This window comes from Ictalurus punctatus, chromosome 8 (genome assembly GCF_001660625.3).
Source record: "Ictalurus punctatus breed USDA103 chromosome 8, Coco_2.0, whole genome shotgun sequence".
NCBI classification, from domain to species: domain Eukaryota; kingdom Metazoa; phylum Chordata; class Actinopteri; order Siluriformes; family Ictaluridae; genus Ictalurus; species Ictalurus punctatus.
Window position 1 is genome coordinate 27143709 of NC_030423.2, and position 15128 is coordinate 27158836.

At 42.5% G+C, this 15128-nt stretch overlaps 1 protein-coding gene across 2 annotated transcripts; it reads left to right on the forward strand.

The window, feature by feature from the left end:
• The first annotated feature begins 5669 nt into the window (after nt 1–5669).
• Nucleotides 5670–7729, forward strand: LOC128628728 (uncharacterized). 2 transcript variants are annotated; one of them, XM_053682181.1, is made up of 6 exons: nt 5670–5712; nt 5919–6299; nt 6484–6600; nt 6742–6831; nt 6935–6972; nt 7209–7729. In XM_053682181.1, the coding sequence occupies exons 1-6, from the start codon at nt 5670–5672 to the stop codon at nt 7353–7355; spliced, it is 816 nt and encodes a 271-aa protein (XP_053538156.1). In that variant the 3' UTR covers nt 7356–7729. The 2 variants fall into 2 exon arrangements, 1 of the variants encoding a protein (XP_053538156.1); XR_008396852.1 differs by lacking the exons at nt 5670–5712; nt 5919–6299 and having other exon boundaries at nt 6575–6966; nt 7209–7284.
• The last annotated feature ends 7399 nt before the right edge of the window (nt 7730–15128 follow it).

Genomic DNA, 15128 nt, shown 5'->3' on the forward strand with positions numbered 1-15128 from the left:
GTCAGGATGATTAAATCAGCAGTAAAAATACAACAAAGGTAACTGATGTATTGATCTTCATACAGACCCTGTTGCAGAACTGACTTCCAATCTGTTTCAATGCAGGTTTTTGTGATTATTTTTTGTCTTTTAGAGAATTTGTGAGTTTACTTTAGCTGCCTTTGTTTTCCTGATCGTGGTGCTCAGAACCTGGAAGTAGATTTCTTCACCATTAAGAGTCGAGTAAAACTTTTTCAATTACATTTTACATTAACCAAATTGAAGCATCAAGCACAAAGATAAATCCTTCCAGACATGGAGCCATAATCATTTATTATGAAGTCCAGGATTTTCACCTCACATTGCACACAACTTCAAACCATCATTCACTTACTGAGTGTGGATTTTTTTCTTTTCTTGCATTTATATAGTGCATTTTTAACCTTAGCAGCTCTACAAAGCGCTTTACACTGGTTCTCATTCACCCATTCACAGACACACCAATGGTAGCAGAGCTGCCATGCAAGGCGCTAACTTGCCATCTGGAGTTCAGTGTCTTGCCCAAGGACACATGTGGAGTCACGTGCTCCGGGAGTCGAACCCCAAACCCTATGATTAGTGGACAACCCACTCAACCACCTGATCCACATCCGCCCCAATTTTTTCAGATTACTATAAGCAAATGCTTCCAATGAAGACTATGAAATAAAGTTTATATAGCCAACAAAATATGCTTAGTTTGTGATACCACTGGAATTGGTCATCATATGAAAAATTTTCAGATTTAGATTTTTTTGAAATTGTTGATTTTCTAATAAAGCTGTAAAACAAAAGCAAAATACATTACTTATGTTTTGTGCAGGACAACAAACATATGGATTGACAATAATTATTCAAAAATAAGTAATATAAGTAAATACAAATGCATCAGTGCAATAATATTTACTTTTGTTACTACTTAGTATTTTATTTAATTCTTGCTTAATTTAGTTGACTAAGTATGGGTACTGTAATCTGTGTTCTCTGTGCATAGCCTGTGACCTTGTAATTTCTGTTATTTATTGCACTGCTACAACAAAACAATTTCCCCCAGGGATCAATAAAGTGCTCTATCTATCTATCTATTTATCTATCTATCTACCAATCTATATATCTATTAACTTTAATAATAACTGTAAGGACATTATATGAAATGGTCAGGTGTTACATCTGCTTTTGAGTCCAGAGAGCTGAGCATTTATGACTTTTACATCCTGGAAAAAGAAGCTGTTAAAGAGTCACTCGCTTGTGGCTCAAATGCTGCAGTACCTATTACCGGATGCTAGTAGGCAGAAGAGACTGTGGTTAGGGTGGATAGAAAATTTTATTATTCTGCATGCTCTTGGTTTGAAATGCTTGAGGTAGATTCACGATAAGGGCATTTAGTGATGAACCGATAAAACTATGGGTGTTTTTGTTTGTTTTATTGATTTAAATATCCCTTGTATCCTTCCTTGTATCTCATGTAATATTTATGACTGTTGTGCGACATTCTCATAAGAGTTCACTTCACCGACTGAGAATTGAAGAAATTCCACCACCAGAGTCCAGGGTAGTGGACTAAACCCATCCGTCACCATAGGAACATGTCAGACAAATACAGAAATTTGTCTCTGTCTTTTGGAGAGTGTCTAGACACATGCTAGCTTCCTAGCTGCCTGGATAGTCCTGCTCCTCTGAGTCAACTAGGTAGTAACATCGTAACATCTCTAAACATGATACTGCTAACTCAATTAATGAGTCTTTATTGGTCGCATATACATTAGAGCACAGTGAAATTAGTTTCTTTGCATATCCCAGCATGTTAGGAAGTTGGGGTCAGAGTGCAGGGTCAGCCCTTATACAGTGCCCCCTGGAGCATAGAGGGTTAAGGGCCTTGCTCAAGGGCCCAACAGGGGCAGCTTGGCAGTTCTGGGGCTTGAACCCCTGACCTTCCGATCAGCAATCCTTAACCACCAAGCCACCACTGCCATGAACATCAAAATGTGATTGAGTTAGGTGAAATTGTTTAATTTTTTTGCTTACATGATTGACTCTGGGGCCATGGGCAGCTTTATAGCACAGGCCCGGTTCCAGTCCTCCCTGAGACCAGGCTGTGGATGTTAGATCTCTGGGCTTAAAATTAGTTCTGTTTTACACCCAGACTCTGATGATACAGATTGAACCCATCCAGTCATTGCCCATGATAATTTTTGTCAATGTCTAAACCAGACATTGTGCCATCCCAAGGTAGTCTGGTCAAGAGGGTGGAGATAGCTGGTCACTGAGCTGCTCAGACATGTTGTCTCCAGTGTACATTTGGGTCCAAATCCATCGAAAGTAATAAAGCAATGGGAATAGAGACTGTGACCACAGAGATCCATCATCTGGGCAGAGGTTATTAGCAAGCAAGGTGCCACCAAACTCCCACATTACAGACCCTGGGATTGCGCTCTTGACCTGTTGCTAGGGGTCAATCCATCTCTCTATCAAAAAACTGTACAGCCATGAGTGGAAGACACTCTTCGCTACAGCCTCTGGGAACTATGAATACTTGGTGATGCTGTATGGTTTGACAAGTGCCCCAAATTGTTCCAGTATTTCATTAAGATGGCAATCAGTGACATGCTCCACAAATGGTTTACACTGACAACATCTTGATGTACAGTGGGGGCAATAAGTATCGAATGCGTCAACGTTTTTTTCAGTAAATATATTTCCAATGAGGCTATTCACATGAAATTTTCACCAGACTTTGGTATTAACTCAAGAAATCTGGAAATATAAAGAAATCCAAAAATTAAAGTCCATGAATAAAGTTATGTGTAATAAAGCGGAATGACTGAGGAAAAAAGTATCAAGAAGCCTTTGTTTGTAATGACAGCTTCAAGACGCTTCCTGTATGAAGAAATTAATGGGCTGCAGTATTCAGGTGTGATTTTGGCCCATTCTTCTAAACATACTGTCTTTAAATCTTGTTCAATTGGATTCAAGTCAGGTGATTGACTGGGCCATTCTAATGCCTTGATTTTTTAAATCTGAAACCAATTGAGAGTTTTCTTTGATGTATGCTTTGGATCGTTGTCCTGCTAGAAGGTTCACCCACGTCTCATCTTCATCATTTGTTTCATCTCCAGAGCTCCAGCATAAAGTCAAGTTCCTGTCCAAGGTCAACGAGGTGACCTCCCAAGCCATGTTCCTGTCTGAGGTTGAAGAGACGGCCTCTCAAGCCAAGTTCCTGTCCCAGGTCAAAGAGATGGCCAACCCAAGCTCTGCTCACGCCACGTTCCTGTCCCAGGTTGAAGAGACGGCCAACCCAATCTCTGCTCACACCAAGTTCCTGTCCTAGGTTGAAAACACGTCAAACCCAAGCTCTGCTCACGCCAAGTTCCTGTCCCAGGTCAAAGAGATGGCCAACCCAAGCTCTCCTCACGTCAAGTTCCTGTTCCAGGTCGAAGAGATGGCCAACCCAACTTGGCTCATGCCAAGTTCCTGTCCAAGGTCGAAGAGATGAACTCTCAAGCCAAGTTCCTGTCCGAGGTTGAAGAGACGGCCTCTCAAGCCAAGTTCCTGTCGAGGTCGAAGAGACGACCTCTCAAACTAAGTTCCTGTCAGAGGTCAAAGAGACGGCCTCTCAAGCCAAGTTCCTGTCCAAGTTCAAAGAGACGGCCTCTCAAGCCAAGTTCCTGTCCGAGGTCGACGAGACGACCTCTCAAACCAAGTTCCTGTCTGCGGTCGAAAAGACAACCTCTCAAGCCAAGTTCCTGTCCGAGGTCGAAGAGATGACCTCTCAAGCCGAGTTCCTGTTCGAGGTCGAAGAGACGACCTCTCAAGCCAAGTTCCTGTCTGGGGTTGAAGAGACGGCCTCCCAAGCCAAGTTCCATTCCGAGGTCAAAGAGACGGTTTCTCAAGCCAAGTTCCTGTCCGAGGTTGAAGAGACGGCCTCTCAAGCCAAGTTCCCGTCCAGGGTTGAAGAGACGGCCTCTCAAGCCAAGTTCCTGTTCAAGGTCGAAGAGACGACCTCTCAAGCCATGTTCCTGTCCGAGGTTGAAGAGACGGCCTCCCAAGCCAAGTTCCATTCAGAGGTCAGAGAGACGGCCTCCCAAGCCAAGTTCCTGTCCGAGTTTGAAGAGATGGCCTCTCAAGCCAAGCTCCTGTCTGAGGTCGAAGAGGCGACCTCTGAAGCCAAGTTCCTGTCTAAAGTCGAAGAGACGACCTCTCAAGCCAAGTTCCTGTTCGAGGTCGAAGAGATGGCCTCTCAAGCCAAGTTCCTGTCCAAGGTTGAAGAGACGGCCTCCCAAGCCAAGTTCCATTTCTAGGTGGAAGAGATGGCCTCTCAAGCCAAGTTCCTGTCCAAGTTCGAAAAGACGACCTCTCAAACCAAGTTCCTGTCCGAGGTCGAAGAGGAGGCCAACCCAAGCTCTGCTCATGCCAAGTTCCTGTCACACGTCGAAGAGACGGCCTACCCAAGCTCTGCTCATGCCAAGTTCCTGTCCTAGATCCAGCTCCTGTCTCTGCTCATGCCCAAGTCTGTTGACACAGCCAACCAAGTTCAGTCAGCAGAGTTGAAGGAGGACGACACTCCGCTTTCCTGCTTCGCTGAGGATGTCGCTTTGCCTTCCTGCTCAGCTGAGGATACCGCTCAGTCTCCCGGTTCATGTGAAGACATTTTGCCCAGAGTGCCAGGACCGCTGGGGGAGAGAGTGTATTTTGGCCCTTTGGGAGAAGCGCCCTTGGGTGGGGTGGGGTGGTTCTGTCACATCACAGCAAACCAGTGACTCCATTTCCCATCCTGCACTGCGGCCTACAAACATGGCTGCAATGGACTGCAATTCCCAGAACACTGACTTTCATTCTAATCACGCACACCTGCATCCAATTTCACAAACTCACTCCACAGTATAAAGAGACTTTCTAACAATGTCTTTGCGAAGTATTAGTGTTAGCAGTGTGCCAAGCGATTATACCCTGTTCCTCGTTTCGTTTCATGGTTCTTGATCTTGTTCTTGTTTCTCGTTCTCGATTCTAGCCTTGGCCTGTTTATGCCTGCTTGCCAATCGCCTGACCCTTTGCCTGTTTCTTGACCTCACTATTGTCTCGTGTTTTGGATTTGTCTGCTTGTCTCTGTCAAATAAATGTCTTTAACGGCACTTGTATCTGTCCTAACCTCCATTACGTGGATTACGTAACAAATAGGAATTCATGTATCTTTTGGTGAGTTAAGGTTCATCTGGCCCCACTGTAATTTCAACACTGCTGTCAGGTTCTTCAATAATAAAAGTCAAATGCATTAACTCTGGCCCAAATGAGCATTATTATATAGGCAAGATTTTGACTCCAGATGGAAATTACAATAAACAATGAGATGTTTGTGTAGGTACACATAAATGTAGAAGTAAACCACATTTTCCATTCTGTCATAACACCTTTGTCACAATATCTCTGTGCAACACCAAAACACAAATACGGAAATATGTGGTGTAGATGTAGGCAGATCAGAATACTGTGTGCTCGCTTATCATGACTTTTTTAAACTACAACCAATCACGTATTATTCTGGGGTGTGGTCAGTACAGACCGCCTATAGTATAAATTCAAACCATGCTTCAAGATCATTCATTTTCTGATGATAAATGAGATACAAACACTGTAGAATTTCTGAGAAATGAAAAATGACCAGTACCTGGATTTTAATTTTGATCTTCAGCACCATGTGTAAGTAATATGAGCAAATTATTCCCATCTAGTTTGATATAATTTTTAAAAAATCTATGGAGACTATTACTTTAAAGCATTTTGTATGGAGTTGTATGTAGAAGAAACTGTAATGTTATTACTTTAAGATCATCTTTAATAACCCCTTATATATAATAATATCTGAAATAAATTATTTACTTCATTGGTGTATTTGTTTTATCTAGATACAGTCCAACCTGGTAGACGCTGGGTTACTGCACAATTCCTCACAAAGCCACCAGTTTATCAGCCTGATAAAGAGCTCAGTGTGAATAGCGGAGACTCGGCTACTCTACAGTGTTGTGTCTCTGTAAATGAAGTTGTGATAATTGTCTGGTTTAAGCAACCAAAGAGAAAAAAACCTGATCCTATAGTCAGGGTATATAAAAGTGGTCTAGATGCATTTTACAATGAATCCCAAAAGTCTCATTTTCAAATAGAAAGATCTTCAAACTGTATCAATTTGATAATTTTAAACACTGCTCAGTCTGATGAAGCCATGTACTACTGTGCACTGACATTCCCAAACACTGTGTTTGCAGATGGAACTTATTTAAAAATTAAAGGTAGGATTTCCACTAAATTGATTAAGCTACAAGTTTAAAGTTTTATTCTTTCCCTTATTACCATTAACATGTTCAACCTGGAAGACAAATATACAAATAATAATGAAGTAGTGAAATGCTAACTGTGTTTTCTTCAACAACACTGAGTTACAGACTTTTATTGAATTATGATAAATGTTCATAGGTGATCATGTTACTACTGCATCAGAAACATCTAAACCAGCTCTGTGTGATAATTCAGTGGTGTGTGAGCCAACACTGCATGGAAACAACACTAACGTGAACACACACGAGAAAACAGGTGATATGTCTCATAATTCACCATTAATTAATTATCCTTAATTCATCAAGCAAAATTTGGCCAGAAAATAATTTGTACTGATACGAATGTAATGTGGTGAAATAGCAGAACCAGAAATGATCAGATCTCTACATTCGACAGTGCTCGGTTTGGGAACGGCTTTGGGTTTGTGCACACTTCTGATTTTCTGTCTCATTTATTTCACACTGAGGAGAAGAAAATGTGATAAAAGTAAGTGCTTTTGTCATCACAATAATTAAAAACTTTATAAGTACAGTTAACTTTAGTTTGACCAAAAAGACTAATAGGTGTGTTTCTGTATTAATATTGAAAGCTTGTATAGAAGATTCTCCAGGAATGAAGCAGGTACGTGTTTTACTTCTGTATGTAAAATATTGCTACATTAATATGTTACTCATTATAATGTTTTAGATTTAATATAAACAATCAGATTTGCAGAACAATCCCAAGCTTTTTATTTCGATGCTGCTCTTGTTCTGTGTAGTTAGTGTGTATTGTTCATTTACCCATATTGTATTGTTATTACTTTCATCTGGATTATTATTATTATTATTATTATTATTATTATTATTATTATTATTATTCAGGAATCTGAAGCTGAAACACTGAATTACGCAGCTGTGCAATTTACCAAGAGGAAAGCCAAAGCTGAAAAAAAGAAAAATAGCTCAGCAGATGAGTGTGTGTATGCCGATGTGAAAAAAACTGTAAGATATAACAGAAATAATTCATAACACATGATACTTTTACACTGCAACAACAATGAAAATATTTTACCAAGTGAAAATATCTTGACTAGGCAAATGTAATCCATATTTTTCATTTCCATGATATGATATATATAAAAAAAATAATACAGAAAAGCCTAGAAATAATTTTATTTGTTTAGACTAATCTCATAATAATAATTATATTACAGTTGCCTGTCTTTAAGATATGGTTTTATTTGCAGTGTAGATAAACTCCTATGCTACAGGTTTTATTTCTGTGCACACGTGTGAAGTAACTACGGATGTATTAACTTCAGTAACACTGAACTTGTAAAAAAATCCAACTTGTATGTTTTTCGTTTGTTTATGATTTCAGTAATTCATTTTTTCACAATAAATATAAGAAGCAATTCCATTAAAAAAAGTAACAAAAAACATGATCTTGTCATGATTTATATGAGCTTGTTTTGTTCACTAATCTCTGTGCTCATCTTTCTGGCAGTAGCGAAAGGACACTGAAAATCATGACTTACAAATGGATTATTTTAGTGGGTCAGAGAATGGTGGAAGGTTTACCAGTATAAGTTAGAAACCAGTGAATGCAATCAGGATGATTAAATCAGCAGTAAAAATACAACAAAGGTAACTGATGTATTGATCTTCATACATACCCTGTTGCAGAACTGACTTCCAATCAGATTCAATGCAGTTTTTTGTGATTATTTTTTATCTTTTATAGAATTCGTAAGTTTACTTTAGCTGCCTTTGTTTTCCTGATCGTGGTGCTCAGAACCTGGAAGTAGATTTCTTCACCATTAAGTGTTGAGTAAAACTTTTTCAAATATATTTTACATTAACCAAATTGAAGCATCAAGCACAAATATAAATCTTTCCAGACATGGAGCCATAATCATTTATTATGAAGTCCAGGATTTTCACCTCACACTGCACACAACTTCAAACCATCATTCACTTACTGAGTGTGGATTTTTTTCTTTTCTTGCATCTATATAGTGCATTTTTAACCTTAGTGGCTATTATATCTGCTTTTGAGTCCAGAGAGCTGAGCATATATGACCTTTACATCCTGGAAAAAGAAGCTGTTAAAGAGTCACTTGCTTGTGGCTCAAATGCTGCAGTACCTCTTACCGGATGCTAGTAGGCAGAAGAGACTGTGGTTAGGGTGAATAGAAAATTTGATTATTCTGCATGCTCTTGTTTTACAATGCTTGAGGTAGATTCACGATAAGGGCATTTAGTGACAAACCGATAAAACTGTGGGTGTTTTTGTTTGTTTTAATGATTTAAATATCCCTTGTATCCTTGTATCTGATTATGTGTGTCACAATCATTCACTTCATCGACTGAAAATTGAAGAAATTCCACGACCCCAGAGTCCAGGGTAGTGGACTGAACCCATCCGTCACCATAGGAACATGCCAGACAAATACAGAAATTTGTCTATGTCTGTTGCAGAGTGTCTGGACACATGCTAGCTTCCTAGCTGCCTGGAAAGACCTGGTCCTCTGAGTCAACTGGGTAGTAACATCTCTAAACATGATACAGCTAACTCATTTAACATCAAAATGTGATTGAGTTAGGATGAAATTGTTTCATTTCATTTCATTTTTGCTTACACAATTGAATCTGGGGCCATGGGCAGCTTTATAGCATAGGCCCGGTTCCCCTCCTCTCTGAAACAGGCTGTGGATGGTAGATATCTGGGCTCAGAAATCAGTTCTGTTTTAAACCCAGACTCTGATAGTACCGATTGAACCTATCCAGTCAGAGCCCATTATAATTTTTGTCAATGTCTGAACCAGACATTGTGCCATCCCAAGGTAGTCTGGTCAAGAGGGTGGAGATAGCTGGTCACTGAGCTGCTCAGACATGTTCTCCTCAGTGTACATGTGGGTCCATATCCATTGAAAGCTATAAAGCAATGGGAATAGAGACTGTGACCACAGAGATCTATCATCTGGGCAGAGGTTATTAGCAAGCAAGGTGCCACCAAACTCCCACACGACAGACCCTGGGATTGAGCTCTTGACCTTTTGCTAGGGGTCAATCCATCTCTCTATCAAAAAGCTGTACAGCCATAAGTGGAAGACAGTCTTCTCGACAGCCTCCGGGAACTATGAATACTTGGTGATGCTGATGGTTTGACAAATGCCCCAAATTGTTCCAGTAATTCATTAAGATGGCACTCTGGGACATGCTCCACACATGGTTTACATTGATGACATCTTGATGCACAGTGGGGGAAATAAGTATCCAATGTGTCAACATTTTTTTTCAGTAAATATATTTCCAATGAGGCTACTCACATGAAATTTTCACCAGACTTTGGTATTAACTCAAGAAATCGAGAAATATAAAGAAATCCAAACATTAAAGTCCCTAAATAAAGCAATGTGTAATAAAGCGGAATGACTGAGGAAAAAAGTATCAAGAAGCCTTTGTTTGTAATGACAGCTTCAAGACGCTTCTTGTATGAAGAAATTAATGGGCCGCAGAATTCAGGTGTGATTTTGGCCCATTCTTCTAAACATATTGTCTTTAAATCTTGTTCAATTGGATTCAAGTCATGTGACTGACTGGTCCATTCTAACGCCTTGATTTTTTTTCTCTGAAATCAACTTAGAGTTTCCTTTGATGTATGCTTTGGATCGTTGTCCTGCTGGAAGGTCCACCCATGTCTCATCTTCATCATCTCCATCATTTCTTTCATCTCCAGAGCTCCAGCATAAAGTCAAGTTCCTGTCCAAGGTCAATGAGGTGACCTCCCAAGCCATGTTCTTGTCTGAGGTCGAAGAAACAGCCTCTCAAGCCAAGTTCCTGTCACAGGTAAGAGACAGGCTCCAAAGCCAAGTTCCTGTCACAGGTCGAAGAGACGGCCTCTCAAGCCGAGTTCCTGTCCGAGTTCGAAGAGGCGACCTTTCAGGCCAAGTTCCTGTTCGAGGTCAAAGAGTCGGCCAACGCAAGCTCTGCTCACACCAAGTTCCTGTCACAGGTCAAAGAGATGGCCAATCCAAGCTCTTCTCACGCCAAGTTCCTGTCCCAGGTCGAAGAGACGACCTCTCAAACCAAGTTCCATTCCGAGGTCAAATAGACGGCCCTCAAGCCAAGTTCCTGTCCTAGTTCGAAGAGGCGACCTTTCAAGCCAAGTTTCTGTTCGTGGTCAAAGAGATGGCCAACCCAAGCTCTGCTCACACCAAGTTTCTGTCCCAGGTCGAAAAGACGCCCACCCCAAGCCCTGCTCACGCCAAGTTCTTGTCCGAGGTCGAAGAGACGAACTCTCAAGCCAAGTTTCTATCCGAGGTCAAAGAGACGATCTCTCAAGCCAAGTTCCTGTCCGAGGTCGAAGAGACGACCTCTCAAACTAATTTCCATTCCGAGGTCAAAGAGACAGCCTCACAAGCCAAGTTCCTGTCCGAGTTTCGAAGCGACAGCCTCCAAAGCCAAGTTCCTGTCCGAGGTCGAAGAGAAGACCTCTCAAACCAATTTCCATTCCGAGGTCAAAGAGACAGCCTCACAAGTCAAGTTCTTGTTCGAGTACGAAGTGACAGCCAACCCAAGCTCTGCTCACACCATGTTCCTGTCACAGGTCAAAGAGACGGCCAACCCAAGCTCTGCTCATGCCAAGTTCCTGTCCCAGGTCAAAGAGACGACCAACCCAAGCTCTGCTCACGCCAAGTTCCTGTCCCAGGTCGAAGAGACGGCCAAACCAAGCTCTGCTTACACCATGTTCCTGTCCCAGGTCGAAGAGACGGCCAAACCAAGCTCTGCTTACACCATGTTCCTGTCCCAGGTTGAAGAGACGGCCAACCCAAGCTCTGCTCATGCCAAGTTCCTGTCCCAGGTCGAAGAGACGACCTCTCAAGCCAATTTCCATTCTGAGGTCGACGAGATGACCTCTCAAACCAAGTTCCATTCCGAGGTCAAATAGATGGCCTCTCAAACCAAGTTCCTGTCCGAGTTCAAAGAGGTGACCTTTCAAGCCAAGTTCCTGTTCGAGGTCAAAGAGATGGCCAACTGAAGCTCTGCTCAAGCCAAGTTCCTGTCCGAGGTCGAAGAGAAGACCTCTCAAACCAATTTCCATTCCGAGGTCAAAGAGACAGCCTCACAAGTCAAGTTCTTGTTCGAGGTCGAAGAGACGACCAACCTGAGCTCTGCTCACACCATGTTCCTGTCACAGGTCAAAGAGACGGCCAACCCAAGCTCTGCTCACACTAAGTTCCTGTCCCAGGTCGAAGAGATGGCCAACTCAGGCTCTGCTCACAACAAGTTCCTGTCCCAGGTCAAAGAGACGGCCAACCCAAGCTCTGCTCATGCCAAGTTCCTGTCCCAGGTCAAAGAGACGACCAACCCAAGCTCTGCTCACGCCAAGTTCCTGTCCCAGGTCGAAGAGATGGCCAAACCAAGCTCTGCTTACACCATGTTCCTGTCCCAGTTTGAAGAGACGGCCAACCCAAGCTCTGCTCATGCCAAGTTCCTGTCCCAGGTCGAAGAGACGACCTCTCAAGCCAATTTCCATTCTGAGGTCGACGAGATGACCTCTCAAACCAAGTTCCATTCCGAGGTCAAATAGATGGCCTCTCAAACCAAGTTCCTGTCCGAGTTCAAAGAGGTGACCTTTCAAGCCAAGTTCCTGTTCGAGGTCAAAGAGATGGCCAACTGAAGCTCTGCTCAAGCCAAGTTCCTGTCCGAGGTCGAAGAGAAGACCTCTCAAACCAATTTCCATTCCGAGGTCAAAGAGACAGCCTCACAAGTCAAGTTCTTGTTCGAGGTCGAAGAGACGGCCAACCCAAGCTCTGCTCACACCATGTTCCTGTCACAGGTCAAAGAGACGGCCAACCCAAGCTCTGCTCACACTAAGTTCCTGTCCCAGGTCGAAGAGATGGCCAACTCAAGCTCTGCTCACAACAAGTTCCTGTCCCAGGTCGAAGAGATGGCCAACCCAAACTCTGCTCGTGCCAAGTTCCTGTCCCACTTCGAAGTCTACTTCACGACCAACCAGGTTCTGCTCACGCCTGAAGACAATGTCATGACCAATCAGGTCCTGTTCATGCCTGAAACCGACGTCACGAAAAACCGTTTCCTGCTCAGAAACAACCACGTTCTCATCACACCCGAGTCTGCTGATATGGACAACCAGTTTCTGCTCATGCCTGAAACTGACGTCATGACCAACCAAATTATGCTCACGCCAGAGTCTGTTGACACGACCAACCAAGTTCTCCTCATACCTGAAACCAATGTCACGACCAACCAGGTTCTGCTCACGCATGAAACCAACATCATGACCAACCAAGTTATGCTGACGCCAGAGTCTGTTGACACGACCAACCAAGATCTCCTCATGCCTGAAACCGACGTCACAACCAACCAGGTTCTGCTCATGCCAGAAGTCGACCTCGCGACCAACTAAGTTATGCTCACGCCAGAGTCTGTTGATACTACCAACCAAGTTCTCCTTATGCCTGAAACCGACATCACGACCAACCAAGTTATGCTCATGCCAGAGTCTGCTGACACGGACAACGTGTCATTTCATGGTTCTTGATCTTGTTCTTGTTTCTCGTTCTCGATTCTAGCCTTGCCCTGTTTATGCCTGTTTTCCAATCGCCTGACCCTTTGCCTGTTTCTTGACCTCACTATTGTCTCATGTTTTGGATTTGTCTGCCTGTCTCTCTCAAATAAAAGGCTTTAACTGCACTTGCATCTGTCTTAACCTCCATTATGTGGATTACGTGACAAAAAGGAATTCATGTATCTTTTGGTGAGCTACAGTGAGGGAAAAAAGTATTTGATCCCCTGCTGATTTTGTACGTTTGCCCACTGACAAAGAAATGATCAGTCTATAATTTTAATGGTAGATTTATTTGAACAGTGAGAGACAGAATAACAACAAGAAAATCCAGAAAAACGCATGTCAAAAATGTTATAAATTGATTTGCATTTTAATGAGGGAAATAAGTATTTGACCCCTCAATCAGAAAGATTTCTGGCTCCCAGGTGTCTTTTATACAGGTAACGAGCTGAGATTAGGAGCACACTCTTAAAAGGAGTGCTCCTAATCTCAGCTCGTTACCTGTATAAAAGACACCTGTCCACAGAAGCAATCAATCAATCAGATTCCAAACTCTCCACCATGGCCAAGACCAAAGAGCTCTCCAAGGATGTCAGGGACAAGATTGTAGACCTACACAAGTCTGGAATGGGCTACAAGACCATTGCCAAGCAGCTTGGTGAGAAGGTGACAACAGTTAGTGCGATTATTCGCAAATGGAAGAAACACAAAAGAACTGTCAATCTCCCTCGGCCTGGGGCTCCATGCAAGATCTCACCTCGTGGAGTTGCAATGATCATGAGAACAGTGAGGAATCAGCCCAGAACTACACGGGAGGATCTTGTCAATGATCTCAAGGCAGCTGGGACCATAGTCACCAAGAAAACAATTGGTAACACACTACGCCGTGAAGGACTGAAATCCTGCAGCGCCCGCAAGGTCCCCCTGCTCAAGAAAGCACATATACATGCCCGTCTGAAGTTTGCCAATGAACATCTGAATGATTCAGAGGACAACTGGGTGAAAGTGTTGTGGTCAGATGAGACCAAAATGGAGCTCTTTGGCATCAACTCAACTCGCTGTGTTTGGAAGAGGAGGAATGCTGCCTATGACCCCAAGAACACCATCCCCACCGTCAAACATGGAGGTGGAAACATTATGCTTTGGGGGTGTTTTTCTGCTAAGGGGACAGGACAACTTCATCGCATCAAAGGGACGATGGACGGGGCCATGTACCATCAAATCTTGGGTGAGAACCTCCTTCCCTCAGCCAGGGCATTGAAAATGGGTCTTGGATGGGTATGACAGTGACCCAAAACACACAGCCAAGGCAACAAAGGAGTGGCTCAAGAAGAAGCACATTACGGTCCTGGAGTGGCCTAGCCAGTCTCCAGACCTTAATCCCATAGAAAATCTGTGGAGGGAGCTGAAGGTTCGAGTTGCCAAACGTCAGCCTCGAAACCTTAATGACTTGGAGAAGATCTGCAAAGAGGAGTGGGACAAAGTCCCTCCTGAGATGTGTGCAAACCTGGTGGCCAACTACAAGAAACGTCTGACCTCTGTGATTGCCAACAAGGGTTTTGCCACCAAGTACTAAGTCATGTTTTGCAGAGGGGTCAAATGCATATTTCCCTCATTAAAATGCAAATCAATTTATAACATTTTTGACATGCGTTTTTCTGGATTTTTTTGTTGTTATTCTGTCTCTCACTGTTCAAATAAATCTACCATTAAAATTATAGACTGATCATTTCTTTGTCAGTGGGCAAACGTACAAAATCAGCAGGGGATCAAATACTTTTTTCCCTCACTGTAAGGTCCATCTGGCCCCACTGTAATTTCAACACTGCTGTTGGGTTCTTCAGTAATAAAAGTCAAAGTTAACTCTGGCCCAAATGAGCATTATTATATAGGCAAGATTTTGACTCCAGATTGAAATGAAAACAAACAATGAGATGGTTGTGTAGGCACACATAAATGTACAAGTAAACCACATTTTCCATTCTGTCATAACACCTTTGTCATGATATCTGTGCGCCACATCAAAACACAAATACGGAAATATGTGGTGTAAGATGTAGGTAGATCAGAATACTGTGTGCTTGCTTATCATGACTTTTTTAAAATTACAACCAATCACGTAATATTCTGGGGTGTGGTCAGTACAGACCGCCTATAATATAAATTCAAACCATGTTTTAAGATCATTCATATTCTGATGATAA

Excerpts from the sequence above, each read along its gene's own strand:
- LOC128628728 (XM_053682181.1), top strand. The coding sequence starts at position 5,670 with ATGACCAGTACCTGGATTTTAATTTTGATCTTCAGCACCATGT. Across the intron at positions 5,713-5,918 it reads TTTGATCTTCAGCACCATGT|ATACAGTCCAACCTGGTAGA; the intron begins GTAAGTAATATG and ends TGTTTTATCTAG. Across the intron at positions 6,973-7,208 it reads CAGGAATGAAGCAGGTACGT|GAATCTGAAGCTGAAACACT; the intron begins GTTTTACTTCTG and ends ATTATTATTCAG.